Below are 26086 nucleotides of genomic sequence, written 5' to 3' on the forward strand. Positions count from 1 at the left end.
TCTACCGGCTGACCTCTCCATTGCACCCGAACTGAAGGACAACTCTTAGACCTCAACTGTCGGACCTGCCGGGCTAGAATAACCACCGGCTCTTCCTCGTAAGTCAAATCTTTGTCCAATTGGACTGAGCTGAAATCTAACACATGGGACGGATCACCATGGTATTTCCGGAGCATAGACACATGGAACAACGGATGAACCGCTGATAAACTAGGTGGTAATGCAAGCCTGTAGGCTACTTCACCCACCCTTTCAAGAATTTCAAAGGGTCCGATATACCTAGGGCTCTATTTGCCCTTCTTTCCGACCCTCATTACACCTTTCATAGGTGAAACCCGGAGCAATATTCGTTTTCCAACCATGAATGCAATATCACAAACTTTACGGTCGGCATAACTCTTTTGCCTAGACTGAGTTGTTCGAAGTCGATCCTGAATAATCTTGACCTTATCCAAGGCATCCTGTACCAAATCGGTACCCAACAACCGAGCTTCTCCCGGTTCAAACCAACCAACTGGCGATCGGCATTGCCTTCCATATAATGCCTCATATTGAGCCATCTGAATGCTCGATTGGTAGCTATTATTATAAGCAAACTCTGCAAGTGGTAAGAAATGATCCCAAGAACCTCCAAAGTCTATAACACAAGCGCGAAGCATATCTTCCAATATCTAAATAGTGCGCTTTGACTGTCCGTCTGTCTGTGGATGAAATGTTGTACTCAACTCCACCCGCATGCCTAACTCACGCTGTACAGCCCTCCAAAAATGTGAGGTAAACTACGTACCTCGATCTGAAATAATAGACACGGGTACACCATGAAGGCGGACAATCTCACGAATGTAAATTTCAGCTAACCTCTCTGAAGAATAGGTAACTGCCACTGGAATGAAATGGGCTGACTTTGTCAACCTGTCCACAATGACCCAAACTGCGTCAAATTTTCTCTGTGTCTGTGGGAGCCCAACAACAAAATCCATAGTGATACGCTCCCACTTTCACTCAGGAATTTCTAACTTCTGAAGCAAACCACCATGTCTTTGATGCTTGTACTTAACCTGCTGACAATTCAGACACCGAGCTACATGTGCAACTATATCCTTTTTCATTCTCCTCCACCAATAATGTTGCCGCAAATCTTGATACATTTTAGCGGTACCTGGATGAATAGAATACCTGGAACTATGTGCCTCTTCAAGAATTAATTCACGAAGCCCATCCACATTAGGCACACAAATACGGCCCTGCATTCGCAGAACCCCATCTTCCCCCATAGCAACATGTTTGGCATCATCGTGCCGCACCGTGTCCTTAAGGACAAGTAAATGAGGATCATCATACTGCCTCTCTCTGATGCGCTCATATAAAGAAGACCGAGCGACTGTACAAGCTAGAACCCGACTGGGTTCTGAAACATCTAACCTCACGAACTGATTAGCCAAAGTTTGAACATCTGCAGCTAATGGCCTCTCACCAACCGGAATATACGCAAGACTGCCCATACTCACAGCCTTTCTACTCAAAGCATCGGCCACCACATTGGCCTTTCCGAGGTGATACAAAATGGTGATATCATAGTCTTTCAACAACTCCAACCATCTTATCTTCCTCAAATTAAGATCCTTTTGTTTGAACAGATACTGGAGGCTACGATGATCAGTAGATACCTCACACGAGACACCATAGAGGTAATGCCTCCAAATCTTCAGTGCATGAACAATGGCTTCCAATTCTAAGTCATGAACAGGATAATTATTCTCGTGAACTTTCAACTGCCGCGACGCATATGCAATTACCTTTCCATCTTGCATTAATACTGCACCAAGCCCAATGTGAGATGCGTCACAATATACCGTATACGATCCTGAACCTGTTGGTAATACCAATACTGGCGCCGTAGTCAAAATGATCTTGAGCTTCTAAAAGCTCAACTCACACTCGTCTGACCATCTGAATGGAACACCCTTCTGGGTTAGTCTAGTCAATGTGCTTGCTATAGATGAAAACCCTTCCACGAACCGATGATAATAACCTGCCAAACCCAGGAAACTCCGGATCTCTGTAACCGAAGTAGGTCTAGGCCAATTCTGAACAGCCTCAATCTTCTTAGGATCCACCTTTATGCCTTCTGCTGATACAACATGTCCCAAAAAGGCAATTGAGTCTAACCAAAACTCACATTTTAAAAATTTGGTATATAACTAATTATTCTTCAAGGTGTGAAGCACACTTCGAAGATGCTGCTCATGCTCCTCTCGACTGCTGGAGTAAATCAAGATATCATCAATGAATACAACCACAAAAGAATCCAAATAAGGCTTGAACACCCGATTCATCAAATTCATAAATGCTACTGGAGCATTTGTCAATCCAAATAACATCACTAGGAACTCGTAATGCCCATACCGAGTCCGAAAAGCTGTCTTAGGGACATTAGATGCCCTAATCTTCAACTGATGATAACCAGATCTCAAATCAATTTTCAAAAATACCTTGGCACCCTGAAGCTGATCAAATAAGTCATCAATTCTTGGCAGCGAATATTTGTTTTTGATAGTGGCCTTGTTCAACTACCGATAGTCTATACACATCCGCATCGAGCCATCTTTCTCCTTTACAAATAATACTGGTGCACCCCAGGGCAAGACACTGGGTCTAATGAATCCCTGATCAAGCAAGTCTTGTAACTACTCTTTCAATTCTTTCAACTCTGGCAGGGCCATACGATATGGTGGAATAGAAATGGGCTGAGTGCCCGGAGCCAAATCAATACAGAAGTCAATATCTCTGTCGGGTGGCATCCCTGATAGATCTGAAGAAAATACTTTTGAAAATTCACGAACAACTGGTACTAAGTCCATAGAAGGGACATCCGCACTGGGTTCACGAATATAAGCCAAATAGGCTAGACATCCTTTCTCTACCATACGCCGAGCTTTCATATAAGAAATAACCGTGCTGGCAGGATGGCCAGGAGTTCCTTTCCACTCTAATCGAGGTAACCCCGACATAGCTAGGGTCACTGTCTTGGCATGACAGTCCAATATAACATGATAAGGAGACAGCCAATCCATACCTGAGATGACATCAAAATCTACCATATTGAGAAGTAGAAGATCCACACTAGTTTCAAGATTACAAATAGTAACCACACACGAATGGTGGACATGATCTACTACCATAGAGTCTCCCACTGATGTAGATATACACACAGAAGCACTCAGAGAATCACAAGGCACAACCAAATATGAAGCAAAATAGGAGGACACATAGGAATAAGTAGATCCTGGATCAAATAGAACTGAAGCATCTCTATGGCAAACTGGAATAATACTTGTGATCACAGCATCAGATGACTCGGCCTCAGGCCTAGCTGGAAAAGCATAAAACCGGGGCTGGGCCCCACCACTCTGAACTACATCTCTAGGATGGCCTCTAACTGGCTGGCCTCCACCTCTAACGGTCTGACCTCCACCTCTAATGGCCTGACCTCCACCTCTAATGGCCTGACCTCCACTTCTAACTGCTTGACCCCTACCTCTAACTGGCTGAGCAGGCGGTGAAGAAACCGGTGCCGGTATAATGGCACGAGAATCTTGCCGAGATTTGTTACTCACCAATCTAGGGCAATACCTCCTGATGTGACCAATGTTCCCACACTCATAACACCCATCCTGATATTGTGGTTGCTGAAGCTGAAGCTGACCCAGATGGGCCGGATAACTACTGTAGTAACTCTGGAGTGGTGGTGCACTGATAGGAGATGAATGTGCACTGAATACTGGCTGCCCAGAGTAAGGCATAATAGGATCGTGACTCCCTGAAGCACCAGGAGATACATGAAGTGCTGAATGAAATGGTCTAGGAGGATGACCCCAACCAAAATTACCCTGGCCTCCAGACGAGGCACCACTGTAACCACCAAACTGACGAGGCCTCTTATTGGACCTCTGCCCTCTTTCCTGTGCAAGAAGCATCTCGATCCTCCTTGCTACATTAGCAGCCGCCTGAAGAGAAATCTCACTTCCAGTCTCCTTGGCCATCTGAAGTCTGACAGGGTGAGTGAGTCCCTCAATGAACCTCCTCACTCTCTCTCCCTTCGTAGGTAGTAAAAGGAGAGCATGATGGGCCAAATTCACAAAACGGGACTCATACTGAGTAACAGTCATACTGCCTTACTGTAGACGCTCGAATTGCTTGCAAAATTCCTCTCTCAGTGTGATAGGGAGGAACTTCTCCAGAAATAGGTGAGAGAACTGCTCCCATGTAAGTACAGGCGATCCAACTGGTGGGGTCAAGGTGTAATATCTCCACCACCTCTTGGCGGAACCCGTCATCTGGAATACAGCAAAATCAACTCCATTGGTCTCAACTATACCCATGTTCCGCAGCACCTCATGGCAGCGTTCAAGATAATCTTGTGGGTCCTCAGAAGGTGTACCACTGAAATGAACTGGAAAGAGCTTTGTAAACTTATCCAGTCTCAATAAGGCCTCAAAAGACATGGCGGGCCTATCACCGATCTGTGCCGCAACAACTGGCTGAACTACCCCAACTGGCGGGGCTGCTGGAGCCTGATTTTGGGGAGCCATCTGCTCCGGAGCGGAAGTAGTGGGAGTTTGTGCTCCTCCCCCAGCCTGTGAGATGGTTGGTGCCACTGCAAATATACCATTCTGGGCCACACCCTCCATAAGACTCACCAATTGGACTAGAGCGTCCTGAAGCACTAGAGTGGCTATGAATCCTTCCAGGACCTGAACTGGTCCAACTGGTACATTCTGAATTGGGACCTCCTCCTGAAGGTCTATCTGAGGTTCTTCAACAGGTGCGGCTGCTTGAGCTCTGGACTGAGCTCTACCTCGGCCTCTGCCTCGGCCTCAACCTCTACCCCTGGCCATAGTTGCCACCAGGGGTTCTGGTCCCTGTCCATCGGTAGAGGTATTACGTGTTCTCACCATCTGCGAGAGAATAAGAGTAGAATGGTTCAATCATCAATGATATAATAAAACCGCACGACACAAATAAGAAAGAAGTGATATTGTTCCTAAACTTCATAGCCTTTGAGAGATAAGTACAGACATCTCCGTACCAATCCTTCAGACTCTACTAAGCTTGCTCGTGACTCGTGGGACCTATGTAACCTAGTGCTATGATACCAACTGTCACGACCCGAAATTCCCACCTCCAGACCGTGATGGCGCCTAACAGTTCACTTTCTAGGAAAGCCAACGTTAGAATAACATTATCCATTTTTAAAACAATTTTTAAATTTATGAATAACAAGGAAGCAAATGCGGAAGCAATTTTGAAATAATCCATAATAATAATGGTGTCTAAATACCATTCCAGAATTGGTGTCACAAGTGCACGAGAATTGCGGGGACTTCAGAATTGCGGACGCCATGCAGTTATACCTCAAGTCTCCTCTGATAGCTGAAATCCGAGCAAGTCTATGGTACACCGCTGGGACCAACTCCAAAATCTGCACAAGAAGTGCAGAGTATAGTATCAGTACAACTGACCCCATGTACTGGTAAGTCCTGAGCCTAACATCGACGAAGTAGTGACGAGGCTAAGGCGGTTCACTTACATTAACCTGTACACAATATTAGTAACAACCACAATAATAGAAATAAATCAGGTAATTCATTTATAATAATTGAAGGCAACTCAACAGTCATAACCAATTATCATTTCTATTATTTTTTTTACAGCGTACAACCAGCTCTCACAATATATCCACATTCAGTGCTGTTACGGCGTGCAACCCGCTCCTCCAACACATTCATTTTAATCAAGTCTGTTGCGGCGTGCAACCCGATCCTCCAATATTAACTTTTTAACACGTCTATTGCGGCGTGCAACCCGATCCTCCAATATTGACTTTTAATAAGTCTGTTGCGGCGTGCAACCCGATCCTCCAATATAGACTTTTAATAAGTCTGTTGCGGCATGCAACCCGATCCTCCAATATATTCATTATAATCAACCATGTTGCGGCATGCAACCCGCTCCTCCAACATTTTCATTTACAAATTCTTATAGAAGAAATTTTCCCAATAAATGTAACAATTAATATAAAATTACAAGACAACAAGCATACAATAATTATGGTTTAATTATGAAGCAAACAATGACAAATAGCAAATTATTATAGAAATCAGGGAGCAAATAGGTAGTTTAATATTTATTATCCTAAATGTCAAATAACAATTAAGGCACATAATTCAAATAGCATGTAATAATTAATGCAGGAATTCAAGAATTTATATTTGCAAAGAATAAGAGAGAAACAATTATTATAATAATTAATTTATGATTAAAAATAATTTATGATTTTTCAAGTAAGCAGGCAAACAATTAATTTGATGATGTATAGACACTCTTCACCTCGCCTATACATCGTTTAAATTCAATTCACATAACAAACAATTTAAGGGTTCTATTCCCTCAAGTCAAGGTTAACCCCGACACTTACCTCGCTTTGCAAATTCCAATCAATTATTTAACCACAGCTTTTCCTTTTAAATTTGCCTCTGAAAGCTTCAAATCTATTCACAAACAATTCAATATATTCAATACTAATCATAGGAATTAATTCCATATGAATTTACAAATTTTCCGGATAAAAATCTGAAATTCATTAAAAAATTTGGCAGTGGGACCCATGTCTCAAATCCCGAAAAAACTCACAAAATCCAAATATTCATTCCAATACGAGTTCAACCATACCAAATTTGTCCATTTCCGATATCAAATGGACCTTCAAATCTTATATTTTCGTTTTTGGAAAGTTTTACAAAAATTCCAATTTCTTCCATCTAAATCCGAAATAAATGATTAATATAGACATGGATTTGTGAAATACAATCACTATATGATAAAGAATACTTACCCAATTCGAAATCATGAAAAACTCCTTTGAAATCGCCCCTAAGCCGAGTTATAATTGAGGGTTTGTGAAAAATGAGGAAAATTCCGTTTTTGGTTCTGTTTTAAGTCACAGGGGTCAGGCCTTCTTCGCGTTCGCGAAGGGCTTGTCGCGTTCGCGATGAGTAGTAGCCCGTGGCTTTCGCGTTCGCGAGTCCTCCTTCGCGTTCTCGAAGGTTTCCCCCCTGGCCTTCGCGTTCGCGAGGCATAGCTCGCGTTCGCGCTGAAGGATTGATCGACCCTTCCCCAGGTGTGCCTAACACTACGCGTTCGCGAGGAGATGGTCGCATTCGCGAAGGTTAATGTCACGACCCAAAACTAACCCCTGTCGTGATGGCGCCTATCGTGGAACTAGGCAAGCCGACTCATTTCCAAAACAAAAACGATATTTTCATTTCAAAGAAATTTTCAAGGTTATTTAACATAAAACCTCCATTTAAAGAGTTCAAATAACAAAAAAAATAGGAGTGCGGAAAAGAAAAGCCCGACATCGGGGTGTCACTAGTCATGAACATCTACTATAATCTGTCTAACAATATCAAGGCTAACTCAGCCTGGAAAATAGCTAAATACTACTACAGGAAGATAAGAGGGAGAAGAGCAGGGGCTGCGATCGCCAAACAGCTACCTTGTTATCTCCAAGAAAATCTGCAACCAGAACACTCAATAATCGCTACCGTGTCCAGCCACACCTGGATCTGCACACAAGGTGCAGGGAGTAACGTGAGTACGCCAACTCAGTAAGTAAGAACAATAAATAAAGACTGAGCAGTAGTGACGAGAAGTAAAGCATATAACATTCATATCAGGAAATCTCAGTAAAATACCACATGCTTTTAAAAATCAGGATTTGAATCATACATCTCGTTTAAACCCAGTTCCAGTAAAAATCATTTAAAGACATTTTTCCAACAGTTTTTCAAACAAAGGCTCAATGCAAAGGTGAGCAAAATGATGAAATCATAAATAGCCCCTCGGGCAAAACATCACTCATATACAGCCCCTCGGGCAAACCTCACAGTCACTCTTGCCACTCGGGCATACCTCACAATCACTCTTGCCACTCGGGCATACCTCACAGTCACTCATGCCTCCCAGTCACTCAGCACTCGGCACTCGCACTCAGTAGGTACCTACGCTCACTGGGGGTGTGTACAGACTCCGGAGGGGCTCCTTCAGCCCAAGCGCTATAATCTGCACGGACAACTCACGCGCGATAATAATAAAGTATGCTGCAGACGGGCAGCCCCGATCCACACTCATCCTCACCAATCAGGCCCTCTGCCTCACTAAGTCACAAGTATGCTGCAGGCGGCAGCCCCAATCCACACTCATCCTCACAAATCAAGCCACTCGGGCATTTAAGTAAAACAGGGCATTCGGCCCAAAACATTTATATACATCAAAATAGAGTCATAAAACTGAGTTATGCGGTAAACAAGTATAAACATGACTGAGTATAGATTTTCAATCGAAAACAATGAGAGGATGGTAAGAAACAGCCCCTAAGGGTCCAAACAGCATTGGCGCAAGGCCCAAACATGGCATTCAGCCCAATTTACATAAAATCTTTCTAAATCATATAAGTATCAATGGTTTCAACAAAGTATGCAACTTTACAGTTGCTACGGGGCGGACCAAGTCACAAATCCCCAACAGTGCACGCCCACACGCCCGTCACTTAGCATGTGCGTCACTAAAAATAGTAGAATGATACAAAATCCGGGGTTTCATACCCTCAGGACTAGATTTACAATCGTTACTTACCTCAAACCGGTCAAATCTCTACCCCGCAATGCTCTTGCCTCTGGACTCGGCCTCCAAATGCTCCAAATCTATTCACAATCAATATATTACCATCAATATACGCTAATGGAATGAATTCCACAAGAAAAGCTTCAAAATTAGACCAAAACCCGAAATTGGCTCAAAAATCGCCTGTGGAGCCCATGTCTCAGAACCCGATAAAAGTTATAAAATCCAAAATCCCATCCAACCACGAGTCTACCCATACCAATTTTACCAAAATCCGACCTCAACTCGACCCTCAAATCTACAAATCTTATTTCCAAATTTCTAAGTTTCAATCTCTGATTTACACCTCAAAATCATGAAATCTAGTCGGATTACTCGATGATAATTCAATATTATGGAGTAGAAATGATCACAAGGGACTTACCTCAAGTTTTCCTTGAAAATATAACGAAAATCGCCTCTCCCCAAGCTCCAATTTGTCAAAGATGGCAAATGGGACGAAGCTCCCGTTTTTATAATTCTGCCCAGACATCCTCGGTTCTGCCTCGATCTTGGCCTTCGATCGAGGTACTCGATCCTGGTTTCGGTTATGTCTTCTTCCCACCCTTCGACCGTGACCCTCGACCCTTGGATCAATCATGCCTTCGATCGTGACCCTCGACCCTGGGCTCGATCATGCCTTCGATCGTGACCCTCAACCCTGGGCTCGATCATGCCTTTGATCGTGACCCTCGACCCTGGGCTCGATCGTGGCCCTCGACCTTGAGCTCGATCTGGGCTTCGATCGTGGCCATCGACCCTGAGCTCGATCTGAGCTCGATTCTGGGCAGAAGCAATTTCCAACAGAAGGAAATTGGAGCAGCTGTTCTAGTTCAATTTTTGATCCATTAACCATCTGAAACTCACCCGAGGACCTCGGTACCACAACCAAATATACCAACAAGTCCTAAAACATCATACGAACTTAGTCGAATCCTCAAATCACCTCAAACAATGCTTAAACCATGAATTACACCCCAATTCAAGCCTACTGAACTTTGAAATTTCTAATTTCTACAAACAACTCCGGAACCTATCAAATCATGTCTGATTGATCTCAAATTTTGCACACAAGTCCTAAATGACATAACAGGGGTATTCCAATTTTTAGAATCAGATTCCGACCCCGATATCAAAAAGTCAACCCCTCGGTCAAACTTCTCAAAATAAAACTTTCGGCATTTCAAGCCTAATTCCTCTACGGACTTCCAATTAATATTCCGGACACGCTCCTAAGCCCAAAATCACCATACGGAGCTATTGGAATCATCAAAATTCAAATCCGAGGTCGTTTACAAATAGGTCCATATCCGGTCCATTTTTCTGACTTAAAATTTTCAATTATGAGACTAAGTGTCTCATTTCTCCCTGAGTCCCTTCCGGACTCAAACCAACTAACCCGATATAACATAATATAGCTGAATAACACAAAAAAAGTAGGAATGGGGAAAACAGGGTTATAACTCTCGAAACGACCGGCCGGGTCGTTACATCCTCCCCCTCTTAAACATCCGTTCGTCCTCGAACGGTTCTAGAAATATACCTGGAGTCTCGAATAGGCGTGGATATCTGCTCCGCATATCCCGCTCGATCTCCCAAGTGGCCTCCTCCACAGGCTAACCTCTTCATTGCACCTTCACTGAAGCTATATCCTTTGACCTCAACCTTCGAACCTGCCAATCCAAAATAGCCACCGGCTCCACATCATAAGTCATATCACCCTCTAACTGAACCGTGCTAAAATCCAAAACATGGGACGGATCTCTAATATACTTCCAGAGCATGGAAACATGAAACACTGGATGCACACTCGACAAGCTGGGTGGCAAGGCAAGCTTATAAGCCACCTCTCCTATCCTCTGAAGCACCTCAAAAGGCCCAATGAACTGGGGGCTCAACTTGCCCCTCTTCCCAAACCTCATAACACCCTTCATGGGTGATACCTTCAGCAAAACCTTCTCCCCAACCATAAAAGACACATCACGGACCTTCCTATCCGCGTAGCTCTTCTGCCTAGACTGCGCCTTGCGAAGCCGCTCCTGAATCAATTTCACCATATCTAATGCGTCCTGGACCAAGTTTGTACCTAAGAGCCTAGCCTCACCCGGATGAAACCATCCAACCGGAGATCTACACCTCCTCCCATACAAAGCCTCGTACGGAGCCATCTGAATACTCGACTGATAATTATTGTTATATGCAAACTCCGCGAGTGGCAGAAACTGGTCCTATGAACCCCCAAAATTAATGACACAAGCACGCAACATGTCCTCCAATATCTGAATAGTGCGCTCTGACTGCCCGTCCGTCTGAGGGTGAAAAGTTGTGCTTAACTCAACCTGAGTACCCAACTCTCGCTGCACGGCCCTCCAAAACTGCGATGTGAACTGAGTACCCCTATCTGAAATGATGGAAATTGGGACACCATGCAGGCGAACGATCTCTCGGATGTAAATTTCAGCCAACCGCTCTGAAGAGTAAGTAGTACCAATTGGAATGAAGTGCGCGGACTTGGTCAGCCGATCCACAATAACCCAAATAGCATCGAACTTCCTCGAAGTCCGTGGGAGCCCAACTACAAAGTCCATAGTGATCCGCTCCCACTTCCACTTTGGGATCTCTAACCTCTGAAGCAAGCCACCTGGTCTCTGATGCTCATACTTAACCTGCTAACAGTTTAGACACCGAGCTACAAACCCAACTATATCCTTCTTCATCCGCCTCCACCAATAGTGCTGCCTCAAATCCGGGTACATCTTCACGGCACTCGGATGGATGGAATACCGCGAGCTGTGGGCCTCTTCAAGAATCAGCTCTCGAAGCCCATCTACATTAGGCACACATATTCGGCCCTGCATTTTCAGTACTCCGTCATCACCAATAGTCACATCCCTAGCATCACCTCTCTGAACCCTGTCCTGAAGAACGAGCAAGTTAGGGTCATCATACTGACGCTCCCTGATACGGTCATAAAGAGAAGACATGGGGACCACACAAGACAATACCCGACTAGGCTCTGAAATATCCAGTCTGACAAGCTGGCCTGCCAAGGTCTGAACATCTAATGCCAAAGGTCTCTCTACTGCTAGAAGATAGGCTAAACTCCCCAAACTCTCTGCCCGGCGACTCAAAGCATCTGCCACCACATTGGCCTTCCCCGGATGGTACAAAATAGTGATATCATAGTGCTTAAGAAGCTCCAACCATATCCGCTGATGCAAATTAAGATCCTTCTACTTTAACAGATACTGCAGACTCCGGTGATCAGTATAGATCTCACAATGAACCCCATATAAATAATGATGCCAAATCTTTAAGGCGTGAACAATGGCTGCTAACTCAAGATCATGGATAGGATAGTTCTTCTCATGGGTCTTCAACTGGCACGAGGCATAGGCAATCACCCTACCCTCATGCATCAAAATACAACCAATGCCTATCCTCGAGGCATCACAATACACGGTGTAGGAACCTAAAGCTGATGGCAAAACTAACACTGGAGCTGTGGTCAAAGCAGTCTTGAGCTTCTGAAAGCTCTCCTCACATTCATCCGACCACCTGAATGGAGCACCCTTTTGGGTCAATTTGGTCAAGGGCGATGCAATAGATGATAATCCCTCCACAAAGCGACGGTAGTAACCCACCAAACCAAGAAAGATCCTAATCTCCATGGATGAGGACGGTCTGGGCCAACTCTGCGCCGCCTCTATCTTCTTCGGATCCACCTGAATACCCTCACTGGACACCACGTTCCCCAAGAATGCTACTGAACTGAGCCAAAACTCACATTTAGAGAACTTTGTATAAAGCTTCTCCTCCTTCAATCTCTGCAATACAACCCTCAAATGCTGAGAGTGCTCTTCCTGGCTACGAGAGTACACCAGGATGTCGTCAATGAATACAATGACGAATGAGTCCAAATAGGGCTGGAATGCACTGTTCATCAGATGCATGAATGCTGCTGGGGCATTGGTCAGCCCAAAAAACATCACCATAAACTCATAATGGCCATATCGGGTTCTGAAAGCTATCTTGAGAATATCTGAATCCCGAATCTTCAGCTGGTGATAACCGGACCTCAAATCAATCTTGGAGAACACCCTCGCCCCTTGAAGCTGGTCGAATAAATCATCAATACGAGGCAAGGGATACTTGTTCTTGATTGTGACCTTGTTCAACTGCCTGTAATCAATACACATTCTCATGGAACCATCCTTCTTTTTCACAAATAGAACCGGTGCACCCCAAGGTGACACACTAGGCCGAATAAACCCCTTATCAAGGAGTTCCTGAAGCTGTTCTTTCAATTCCTTCAACTCCGCCGGTGCCATACGATACGGTGGAATAGAAATGGTCTGAGTGCCCAGCACCAAATCAATACCAAAGTCAATATCCCTGTCAGGCGGCATGCCCGGTAGGTCTGCAGGAAACACATCCGGAAAATCACGTACCACCGGAACAGAATAAATGACAGGAGTCTCTACACTAACATCCCTCACAAAAGCCAAATAAGATAGGCAACCCTTCTCAACCATGCGCTGAGCCTTCCAATATGAAATCACCCTACTTGGTACATAATCTATAGAACCGCTCCACTCAACCCTCGGAATTCCCGGCTTAGCCAACGTCACCGTCTTAGCGTGACAATCTAGAATAGCATGACATGGAGATAACCAATCCATACCCAATATCACATCAAAGTCAACCATACTGAGCAACAATAGATCTACTCGGGTCTCCAGACCCCCAATAATCACCACACATGACCGATATACGCGGTCCACAATAATAGTATTGCCCACAGGAGTAGATACATGTACAGATGAAACTAAGGACTCACGGGGCATATCCAGAAAATGGGCGAAATACGAGGAAACATATGAATACGTGGAACCAGGGTCAAATATGTCACGGCCCGAAATTCCCACCTTCGGACCGTGATGGCGCCTAACATTTTACTTGCTAGGCAAGCCAACGTTAAAATAATATTAGCCATTTTTAAATTTTTTTAAAATTTATTAATAATAAAGAAACAAATACGGAAGTAAGGTCTGAAATATAGTGAATAATCCATAAAAATAACGGCGTCTAAATACCATCCCAGAATTGGTGTCACAAGTGCACGAGCTTCTAAAATAATAAAAATAAAGGTCTGAATAAAATAAAGCTGTCTGAAAATAAACACCCAGCTAAGGTACAATAGACGGGAACTTCAGAACTGCGAACGCCGTGCAGTTATACCTCAAGTCTCCTCTGAGTAGCTGAAATCCGAGCAAGTCTATGGTACGCCGCTGGGACCAACTCCAAAATCTGCACAAGAAGTGCAGAGTGTAGTATCAGTACAACCGACCCCATGTACTGGTAAGTGCTGAGCCTAACCTCGACAAAGTAGTGACGAGGTTAAGGCGGTTCACTTACATTAACCTGTATGCAATATTAGTAACAACATCAATAATAGAAATAAATCAGGTAACTCATTTATAATGGTTGAAGCCAACTCAGCAGTTATAACCAATTATCATTTTCATAAATTCTGTTGCAGCGTGCTACCCGCTCTCACAATATATTCACATTCAATTTTGTTGCAGCGTGCAACCCGCTCTCCCAATATTTTCCTTTTAATCAAGTATGTCATATATTTATTTCAGTCAAGTATATATATAGACTTTTAAATAAGTCTGTTGCGGCGTGCAATCCGATCCCCCAATATTGACTTTTCAATAAGTCTATTACGGCGTGCAACACGATCCTCCAATATTAACTTTTTAACAAGTCTGTTGCGGCGTGCAACCCGATCCTTCAATATGGACTTTTAAACAAGTCTGTTGTGGCGTGCAATCCGATCCTCCAATATATTCATTTCAATCAACTTTGTTGCGGCGCGCAACCCGCTCCTCCAATATATTCATTTACCCATTTCTTATAGAATAAATTGCCCCAATAAATGCAACAATTAATATAAAATTTTAAAACAACAAGCATTCAATAGTTATGATTTAATTATGAAACAAACAATGACAATTAGCAATTTATTATAAAAATCGGGGAGAAAATAGACAATTTAATATTTAATATGCTAAATGTCAAGTAGCAATTAATACACATAAATCAAATAGCATGTAACAATTATTGCAGGAATTCAAGAATTAATATTTGTCAAGGAATAGGAAAGAAATAATTATTATAATAATTAATTCGTATCTTAGAACAATTTATGATTTTTAAATAATTATGCAAATAATTAATTTGACGACGTATAGACACTCGTCACCTCGCCTATACGTCGTTCACATGCATTTCACATAACAAATAATTTAATGGTTCTATTCCCTCGCTATGCAAATTCCCTCGCTATGCAAATTCCAATACTAGTCAAGGTCAAACACGACACTTACCTCGCTATGCAAATTTCAATAAATTACTCGACCACAGCTTTTCCTTTTAAATTTGTCTCCAAAAGATTCAAATCTATTCACAAATAATTCGATATACTCAATACAAATCGTAGGAATTAATTCCATATGAATTTACTAATTTTCCGAATAAAAATCCGAAATTCACTTTAAAAATTGAAAGTGGGGCCCACATCTCAAATCTCGGAAAAACTTACGAAATCCAAACACCCATTCCGAGACGAGTCCAACCATACAAAAATTATCAAATTCCGACATCGGATCTTCGTTTTACATTTTTGGAAGGTTTTGTAAAAATCTAATTTTTCTTCCATAAATTCATGGATTCATGATGTAAATGAGTATGGAATCATGAAATATAATCAATATAGGATAAGGAACACTTACCCCAATTTTTTCCCGTGAAAATCGCCCAAAAATCGCCTAAATCGAGCTCTCCAAACTTAAAAATGAGTAAAATGGCTAAACTCCCCGTTTTATGAGGTTTCTGGCGTTTTTGAGCGCCACAGGTAGCGTGGGGCGCTGCCTGTGGGGCACTTTCCAGAACACCAATAATTTCCAGTGCCAGGGCTAGCACCCCACGCTACCCTGGGCGCTGGCGGCTACGAAAAATCTTTTCCGACACGAAAATGGGCATAACTCTCTCATACGATGTCTGAATTCGACGATTCTTTTTGCTATGGCTCCAAAATTTCAATACGGATCTAAAGCTTCCATCAAAACTGAATTTGGAATTCATTTTCTTAATGGGATACAACTTATTCTTGAAGAAACGACGTCGAACGTTCTTGAAATGCCAAAATTAAATTCCGTTGACCACCCGAAATCCACCCGAGGCCCTCGGGATCTCAACCAAATATACCAACAAGTTCTAAAACATTATACGGACTTACTCAAGGTCTCATATCACGTCAAATGATGCTGAAATTATAATTCACACATCGATTCGATCTTTTGAGTTTCCAAACTTTTCAATTTACAAATCTTGTGCCAAAACATGTTAAATAATCCGGAATGACTTTAAATTTGGCACACAAGTCATAAATGACATAACGAAGCTATTTCAATTTTCTGAATCGGATTCCGACCCCGATATCAAAGAGTCAACCCCGTGGTCAAACTTGAAAATCTTTAGCCTTTAAATTGCTAGTTCCGTTAAATGGTCATAACTTAAACTAGAGACCTCCAAATTAAATTTCGGTCATACGCCCAAGTCCCAAATCACGATACAGAGCTACCGGAACTGTCAAAACACTAATCAGGATCCGCTTGCTAAAAATGTTGACCAAAGTCAACTCACTTGAATTTTAACGCTCTATTTCACATTTTAATTCATATTTCACATAAAAACTTTTCAGAAAATTTTACTGATTGTGCACGCAAGTCGAGGAAGGATAAATGGTGCTTTTCAAGGTCTTAGAACATAGAATTACTTATTAAATTTAAAGATGACATTTTGGGTCATCACATTCTCCACCTCTAAAACAAACGTTCGTCCTCGAACGGAGTTAGAAAAAACAAATACCTGAGCTGGAGAAAAGGTGTGGATATTTACTCCGCATTTCCACCTCGGACTCCCAGGTAGATGCCTCTATCGACTGACCTCTCCATTGCACTAGAACTGAAGGATAACTCTTAGACCTCAATTGTCGGACCTGCCGGGCTAGAATAGCCACCGGCTCCTCCTCATAAGTCAAATCTTTGTCCAATTGGACTGAGTTGAAATCTAACACATGGGACGGATCACCATGATATTTCCAGAGCATAGACACATGGAACACCGGATGAACCGCTGATAAACTAGGTGGTAATGCCAGCCTGTAGGCTACTTCACCCACCCTTTCAAGAATTTCAAAGGGTCCGATATACCTAGGGCTCAACTTGCCCTTATTTCCGAACCTCATTACACCTTTCATAGGTGAAACCCGAAGCAATATTCGTTCTCCAACCATGAATACAATATCACAAACTTTACGGTCGGCATAACTCTTTTGCCTAGACTGAGCTGTGCGAAGTCGATCCTGAATAATCTTGACCTTATCCAAGGCATCCTGTACCAAATTGGTACCCAACAACCGAGCCTCTCCCTGTTCAAACCAACCAACTGGCGATCGGCATCGCCTTCCGTATAATGCCTCATATGGAGCCATCTGAATGCTCGACTGGTAGCTGTTATTATAAGCAAACTCCGCAAGTGGCAAGAAATGATCCCAAGAACCTTCAAAGTCTATAACACAAGCGCGAGGCATATCTTCCAATATCTAAATAGTGCGCTCTGACTGTCCGTCTGTCTGTGGATGAAATGTTATACTCAACTCCACCCGCGTGCCTAACTCACGCTGTACAGCCCTCCAAAAATGTGAGGTAAACTGCGTACCTCGATCTGAAATAATAGACACGGGCACACCGTGAAGGCGGACAATCTCACCAATGTAAATTTCAGCTAACCTCTCTGAAGAATAGGTAACTGCCACTGGAATGAAATGGGCTGACTTGGTCAACCTGTCCAGAATGACCCAAACTGCGTCAAATTTTCTCTGAGTCCGTGGGAGCCCAACAACAAAATCCATTGTGATACGCTCCCACTTCCACTCAGGAATTTCTAACTTCTGAAACAAACCACCAGGTCTCTGATGCTTGTACTTAACTTGATGACAATTCAGACACCGAGCTACATATGCAACTATATCCTTTTTCATTCTCCTCCACCAATAATGTTGCCGCATATCTTGATACATTTTTGCGGCACCTAGATGAATAGAATACCTAGAAATATGTGCCTCTTCAAGAATTAATTCACGAAACCTATCCACATTAGGCACACAAATACGGCCCTGCATTCACAGAATTCCATCTTCCCCCACAGCAACTCGTTTGGCATCACCGTGCCACACCGTGTCCTTAAGGACAAATAAGTGAGGATCATCATACTGCCTCTCTCTGATGCGCTCATGTAAAGAAGACCGAGCGACTATACAAGCTAGAACCCGACTGGGTTCTGAAACATCTAAGCTTACGAACTAATTAGCCAAAGTTTGAACATCTGCAGCTAATGTCCTCTCACCAATCGGAAAATACGCAAGACTGCCCATACTCATAGCCTTTCTACTCAAAGCATCGGCCACCACATTGGCCTTTCCGGGGTGATACAAAATGGTGATATCATAGTCTTTCAACAACTCCATCCATCTTCTTTGCCTCAAATTAAAATCCTTTTGTTTGAACAGGTACTGAAGGCTGCGATGATCAGTAAATACCTCATACGAGACACCGTAGAGGTAATGCCTCCAAATTTTCAGCGCATGAACAATGGCTGCCAATTCTAAGTCATGAACAGGATAATTCTTCTCGTGAACTTTCAACTGCCGTGACGCATATGCAATTACCTTGCCATCTTGCATTAATACTGCACCAAGCCCAATGTGAGATGCGTCACAATATACCATATACAATCCTGAACCAGTGGGTAATACCAATACTGGCGCCGTAGTCAAAGCGGTCTTGAGCTTCTAAAAGCTCAACTCACACTCGTCTGACCATCTGAATGGAACACCCTTCTGGGTTAGTCTGGTCAAGGTACTTGCTATAGATGAAAATCCTTCCACGAACTGACGATAATAACTTGCCAAACCTAAGAAACTCTGGATCTCTGTAACCGACGCAGGTCTAGGCCATTTCTGAATAGCCTCAATCTTCTTAGGATCCACCTTTATGCCTTCTGCCGATACAACATGTCCCAAAAAGGTAACTGAGTTTAACCAAAACTCACATTTTGAAAATTTGGCATATAACTAATTATTCTTCAAGGTGTGAAGCACACTTCGAAGATGCCGCTCATGCTCCTCTCAACTGCTGGAGTAAATCAAGATACCATCAATGAATACAACCACAAAAGAATCCAAATAAGGCTTGAACACCTGATTCATCAAATCCATAAATGCTGCTGGAGCATTTGTTAACCCAAATGACATCACTAGGAACTCGTAATGCCCATACCGAGTCCGAAAAGATATCTTAGGGACATCAGATGCTCTAATCTTCAACTGATGGTAACCAGATCTCAAATCAATTTTCGAAAATACCTTGGCACCCTGAAGCTGATCAAATAAGTCATCAATTCTTGGCGGCGGATATTTGTTTTTGATAGTGGCCTTGTTCAACTACCGATAATCTATACACATCCGCATCGAGCCATCTTTCTTTTTTACAAATAATACTGGTGCACCCCAGGGTGAGACACTGGGTCTAATGAATCCCTGATCAAGCAAGGCTTGTAACTGCTCTTTCAATTCTTTCAACTCTGACGGGGCCATACGGTATGGTGGAATAGAAATGGGCTGAGTGCCCGGAGCCAAATCAATACAGAAGTCAATATCTCTGTCGGGTGGCATCCCCGGTAGATCTGCAGGAAATACTTCCGAATATTCATGAACAACTGGTACTGAGTCCATAGAAGGGACATCCGCACTAGGATCGCGAATATAAGCCAAATAGGCTAGACACCCTTTCTCTACCATACGTCGAGCTTTCATATAAGAAATAACCCTACTGGAAGAATGGCCAGGAGTTCCTTTCCACTCTAATCGAGGTAACCCCAGCATAGCTAGGGTCACTGTCTTGGCATGACAGTCCAATATAGCATGATAAGGAGACAACCAATCCATACCCAAGATGACATCAAAATCTACCATATCAAGAAGTAGAAGATCCACACTAGTTTCGAGATTACCAATAGTAACCACACACGAACGGTAGACATGATTTACTACCACAGAGTCTCCCAACGGTGTAGATACACACATAGAAACACTCAGAGAATGACAAGGCCCAACCAAATATGAAGCAAAATAGGAGGACATATAGGAATAAGTAGATCCTGGATCAAATAGAACTGAAGCATGTCTATGGCAAACTGAAATAATACCTGTGATCACAGCATCAGATGACTCGGCCTCAGGCCTAGCTGGAAAAGTATAAAATCGGGGCTGGGCCCCAACACTCTGAACTGCATCTCTCGGACGGCCTCTAACTGGCTGGCCTCCACCTCTAACGGTCTGACCTCCACCTCTAATGGCCTGACCTCCACCTCTAATGGCATGACCTCCACCTCTAACTGTCTGACCCCTACCTCTAGCTGGCTGAACAGACTGTGAAGCAACCGGTGCCGGTATGATGGCACGAGAATTTTGCCGAGATCTATTACTCGCCAATCTAGGGCAATACCTCCTGATGTGACCAATGTTCCCACACTCATAACACCCATCCTGATGTCGTGGCTACTGAAGCTAAAGCTGACCCATATGGGGTAGATAACCACTGTAGTAACTATTGAGTGTGGTGCACTGATAGGAGCTGAATGTGCACTGAATACTGGCTGCCCAGAGTAAAGCATAATAGGACCGTTACTCCATGAAGCACCGGGAGATACATGGAGTGCTGAATGAAATGGTCTGGGAGGATGACCCCTACCAAAATTACCCCTGCCTCTAGATGAGGCACCACTGTAACCACCGAACTGACGAGGCCTCTTATAGGACCTCTGCCCTCTTTCCTGTGCAAGAGAACCATCTCGATCCTCCTTGCGACATTAGCAGCCGCCTGAAAAGAAATCTCACTTCCGGTCTCCTTGGCCATCTGAAGTCTGATAGGGTGAGTGAGTCCCTCAATGAAACTCCTCACTCTCTCTCCCTCCGTAGGTAGTAAAAGGAGAGCATGACGGGCCAAATCCACAAAACGGGACTCATATTGAGTAACAGTCATACTGCCCTGCTGTAGACGCTCAAATTGCTTGCGAAATTCCTCTCTCAGTGTGATAGGGAGGAACTTCTCCAGAAATAGCTGAGAGAACTGCTCCCAGGTAAGTGTAGGTGATCTGACTAGTCGGGTCAATGTATAATCTCTCCACCACCTCTTGGCAGATCCCGTCATCTAGAATACGGCAAAATTAACTCCATTGGTCTTAACTATACCCATGTTTCGCAGCACCTCGTGGCAGCGTTCAAGATAATCCTATGGGTCCTCAGAAGGTGTACCACTGAAGCGAACTGGAAAGAGCTTAGTAAACTTATCCAGTCTCAATAAGGCCTCAAAAGACATGGTGGGCCTATCACTGGTCTGTGCCGCAATAACTGGCTGAACTACCCCAACTGGCGGGTCTGCTGGAGCCTATTTTGGGGAGCCATCTGCTCCGGGGCGGGAGTAGTGGGAGTTTGTGCTCCTCCCCCAGCCTGTGAGACGACTGGTGCCACTAGAAATGTACCATTCTAAGTCACACCCTCCATAAGACTCACCAATCAGACTAGAGCATCCTGAAGCACTGGAGTGGCTATGAATCCTTCCGGGACCTGAGCCAACCTACTGTTTACCTCTCTTCTGCAGAGGCTGAATGTCGAGTCTTGCACAAAAAAGTGGCTGAATTGACTTGGCTTGTGCGCGTCTATTACATGATCTTGGTGTCTCTGTTTCCAGCCCTATTCCTGTTTACTGTGATAATAAAGCAGCCCTCAACATTGCTAAGAAACCTGTCCAACACGAGCGGACCAAACATATAGAACTTGATTGTCACTTTGTACGGGAGAAGCTTGCAGATGGTTTGATTTCTCTTCACTTCATCTCCTCTTCATCTCAACTGGCCGATATTTTCACTGAATCCTTGTCTGGTGTTCCACATAATCTTCTCCTGGGCAAGCTGGGAGTTCTTTTACCCCACATCTTGAGGGAGGGTGTTAGCATAGATAGCATAGATGGCCCAATTGATAGACTTGCTGAAGGCACAACATAGTAGCAGGCCCAATATATAAGCACCCACTATTTATTTGGTTGTATTCTTTTTGTATAAGGACCGAGTATTACACTTGTACAGAAACTTTTTTAATATTGAATGAAGCTCATATTTCTTCTCAAATATTTCTCTCTTGAACTCTCTCTCTTGAACATTCTAGGGTTCGTCTAACTGAAATCCTTCAATCTCTTTCGTTTCATTTGCAAATCTCACAGAGACATAGGAGAGCACTCTTTTTCTCCCCCTATTCAGAAGGGACTTACGTTGACTCTTGTGAAAGCATCTTTTTTTTGGATTGCTGTGGCGCCAAAAGCTTTATCAAGTATGCATCATTGTCATGTCAATTGATAGTTGAGAAATACTAATAGACCCTTACACTTTAGGCCTATTTTTCACTGTTGACGAATATGGTTCAATGTACCGATTGAATATTTCTCTCATTTAATTATGCAACAATAAAACAAATCGGGTCAAGTCTCAAGCATAAATTGGAAGATCGAAAAGATTAAGTAAATAATTCATTTAAGTATTCTTTGTAGGAATGTGAGTGAGAGATGTTTGGTGATAAAAGTATTCTACCTTGCCAAAAAAAAAAACAAAAAATATGTCATCTTTTCCGATCTATAACTTTGGAATTTTATCCTAAATGTTAACCCTCAGCTATATAATTATACTTTTTTTATTTTCTATTCCACATTTTCATTCACGGTATAATAAATCAGACTTTATATTTTAGAGTAAAAAAGTAAATAATTAAATCAATCAAATATATGTAGTTAATACTTTAAATAATAAAAGAACTTCGAGTAAAAAAAATATAATTTTAATATATAAATAAAGTTGCTCATATCAGTAATTTATATATTATTAAAAGGAGTAAGAAAATATATACGTTATATTAAAAGGAGAGTAGTGAAACTGATAAAATGTCATATTAGCAATGAAGTAATACTGAATAGTGTATCATGTAATAACGAAAAATAAGAAACAAAATAGTTAATTGTTATGAATACATTGAATTTGTGAATGTCCAACAACTCATCCATGAACCATTTTAGATATACATGTATATGTTTATTACATTCATTTAATATCTTGTAACTGTCAAGTAAATTGTACACTATATATACGGTATTTCTAATTCTACAAAAGACATCAATAAGATAGACTTGAATACAACTTGATAGAAGAAAATTTTTATCTATATTTCTTGGCTTATATTACTATAATTTTATAATACGTTATCAACACGAGTCTCTAACCAATTGAAGTTATCTGCTTCGTCCGAGTTTTATCTTCTTCCTAAAGAGTAAGCTTTAATTTTACGTTGTCATGCCGGTATGTCTAGTTCTAAGTTTACTTTTATGAAATAGAACAGTATGCTATCAATTCTTTGCCATGAAATTAAAAGAACCTTGTGATATTATGCTTTGGAACGAGTTCCATTTAATATGGTAGATAAACGTATAGAGTAAGGAATATTTCCTGTCTATGTTAGAGCTATTATTTGGTTAGAAATATGAACTTTGAAAACTATCAATTACATATTGACGTATTGTTTGCTGGAAATTAGAAATAGCGATATCATTAAGATTTATGCCTAACTACACTATTGAGAGATATAATAAATGTCGGAACATGATATACTCACTTTAATTTTATAACTCTCTGATTATTGTCTATTGAGTAAACGTATTTGGATTCTTATGTATACATAGGGTAATGATTGTGTGCTAATTTATAGTCAAGCATGATATAGTAACATTGCGTTGCATGTAATTACTTTTTATTTTTACAAGCTTGTATACACGATATTAGTACACGATTATGTACTGCACTGAATTGATAATAATTCTTGTCATTCTAATTCACTTATTTCTATGATAGTTTTTACTATGTCGAATTTGTCAAAACTTGAATTTATGGCACTTGACATCTCTGGGAATAACTATTTGTCATGGGTACTTGATGCTGAAATTCACCTTGATGCTAAAGGTCTTGGTGACACTATTAAAGAAGGAAATGAAGCATCAAGTCAGGATAATGCGAAAGCCATGATTTTCCTTCGCCTTCATCTCGATGAAGGGTTAAAAAGTGAATATTTAACCTTGAAAGATCCATTTCAATTATGGACTAGTTTGAAGGAACGATATGACTACCTAAAGACCACGGTATTGCCAAGAGCTCATCGTGAGTGGATGCACTTACGGCTACAAGATTATAAGACCATAAGTGAAAATAATTCTGTTGTATATAGAATAATTTCCCAGCTAAAATTATGTGGGGAACCTATGAATGATGAGGACATGTTGGAAAAGACTCTTTCCACTTTTCATGCCTCAAATATGGTGTTACAACAACAATATCGTGAAAAGGGGCTTTAAGAAATATTCTGAGTTAATTTCATGCCGTTTGGTAGCTGAACAACATAATGCCCTTTTAATGAAAAATCATGAAGCCCGCCCCACTGGATCAGCTCTATTTCCAAAAGCGAATCTGGGAACGATAGATCCAAAGTTTAAAAAAAGACAAAATAATTATCGTGGCCGTATAAATATACGCGGGCGTGGCAAAGAGTGAAATAATAATCGCCATGGTGGTGGTCGTTATAAACAAGAGAACAATAAGGGTTCTCAGAATAATCCTTTAAAAGGCAAAGTTAGTGTTTGCTACCGATGTGGTATGAAAAATCATTGGGCACGAAATTGTCGTACACCTGAACATTTTGTCAAACTTTATCAAGGATCTATAAAAGGAAAATAAAATAAAGTTGAGACTCACTTGACTTTTCAAAATGATGTTGAGGCGGGCCCTATGAATAATCATGATAAAGTTGAAGCAAACCTTGCCTATAAAGATGATATTTTTGAAGGCCTTGCAGATATTACTCATTTAGAAGCTGGAGACTTCTTTGAGCATCATAAGTGAAGACTTATTATTGGGAAAACTTATAAGAATAAATGTATTTATTTTTATGAAGTTCATATTTTGAATAAAACTTTTTATGTTATCAGTATTTAATTTCATAAATGTAGTTTCTTTTATTCTTAAATTTTTCAATATTACTTATGATGTATTATTTTTTTCTTCTTGAAGGATATGAAAACTTCCCAATCTTTAGTTGGGCGTATGAATAATAAAGAAGAAATATGTCTTCTGGATAGTGTTACGACGCACACCATATTAAAAGATAAGAGATATTTCTCTTATTTAATTATGAAAGAAGTCAATATCATAACAATATCTGGTAGTACAAAATTAATTGAGGTCTCTGGAAGAGCGACTGTATTACTACCAGGAGGAACTATATTGGTTGTTAATGATGCATTATATTGTAGTAGGTCTCAAAGAAACTTGTTGAGTTTCAAAGATATTCGCAAAAATGGCTATCATATTGAGACCACCAATGAAGGAAAAGTTGAATACCTTTATATTACTATAATAAAAGCGGAAAAGAAGTATGTGCTTGAAAAGCTTCCCGCATTTTCCTCCGGATTATACTACACTAATATTAGTGTAGTTCAATCACATGCCACAGTAAACAAGGAGTTTACTAATGATTTTATTATTTGGCATGACCGGTTAGGCCATCCCGGTTATAATATGATGCGCAAAATAATTGAGAATTCACATGGTCATTCATTGAAGAACCAGAAGATTCTTCAAACAAAAGAATTCTCTTGTGCTGCATGTTCTCAAGGAAAACTGATTATTAGACCATCTGTAATTAAAGTTGGAGTTGAATCTCCTGCATTATTGGAACGTATACAGGGTGATATATGTGGGCCCATACACCCTCCATGTGAACCATTCAGATATTATATGGTTTTGATAGATGCATCTACAAGATGGTCACATGTGTGCTTGTTATCAACCCGTAATTTGGCCTTTGCGAGGTTACTAGCTCAATTAATAAGATTAAGAGCATAGTTTCCAGATTATGCAATTAAGACACTTCGTCTTGATAATGCTGGTGAATTTACATCCCAGGACTTTAATAATTATTGCATATCAACTGGGATAACAATTGAGCATCCAATTGCTCATGTTCATACTTAAAATGGTCTAGCGGAATCATTGATCAAACGCCTCCAATTAATTGCTAGACCAATGCTTATGAGAAAAAAACTTCCCATTTCGGCATGGGGCTATGCTATATTGCATGCAA

The 26086-nt window shown here is 41.6% G+C and overlaps 1 protein-coding gene across 1 annotated transcript; it reads left to right on the forward strand.

The window, feature by feature from the left end:
• The first annotated feature begins 23813 nt into the window (after positions 1–23813).
• Positions 23814–24302, forward strand: LOC107814407 (uncharacterized). Its single transcript, XM_016639822.2, has one exon. The coding sequence runs from the start codon at positions 23814–23816 to the stop codon at positions 24300–24302; it is 489 nt and encodes a 162-aa protein (XP_016495308.2).
• The last annotated feature ends 1784 nt before the right edge of the window (positions 24303–26086 follow it).

Source organism: Nicotiana tabacum, chromosome 15 (genome assembly GCF_000715075.1).
Source record: "Nicotiana tabacum cultivar K326 chromosome 15, ASM71507v2, whole genome shotgun sequence".
NCBI classification, from domain to species: domain Eukaryota; kingdom Viridiplantae; phylum Streptophyta; class Magnoliopsida; order Solanales; family Solanaceae; genus Nicotiana; species Nicotiana tabacum.

Coding starts and splice junctions, on each gene's coding strand:
- LOC107814407 (XM_016639822.2), top strand. CDS start 23,814: ATGTCGAATTTGTCAAAACTTGAATTTATGGCACTTGACATCTCTGGG.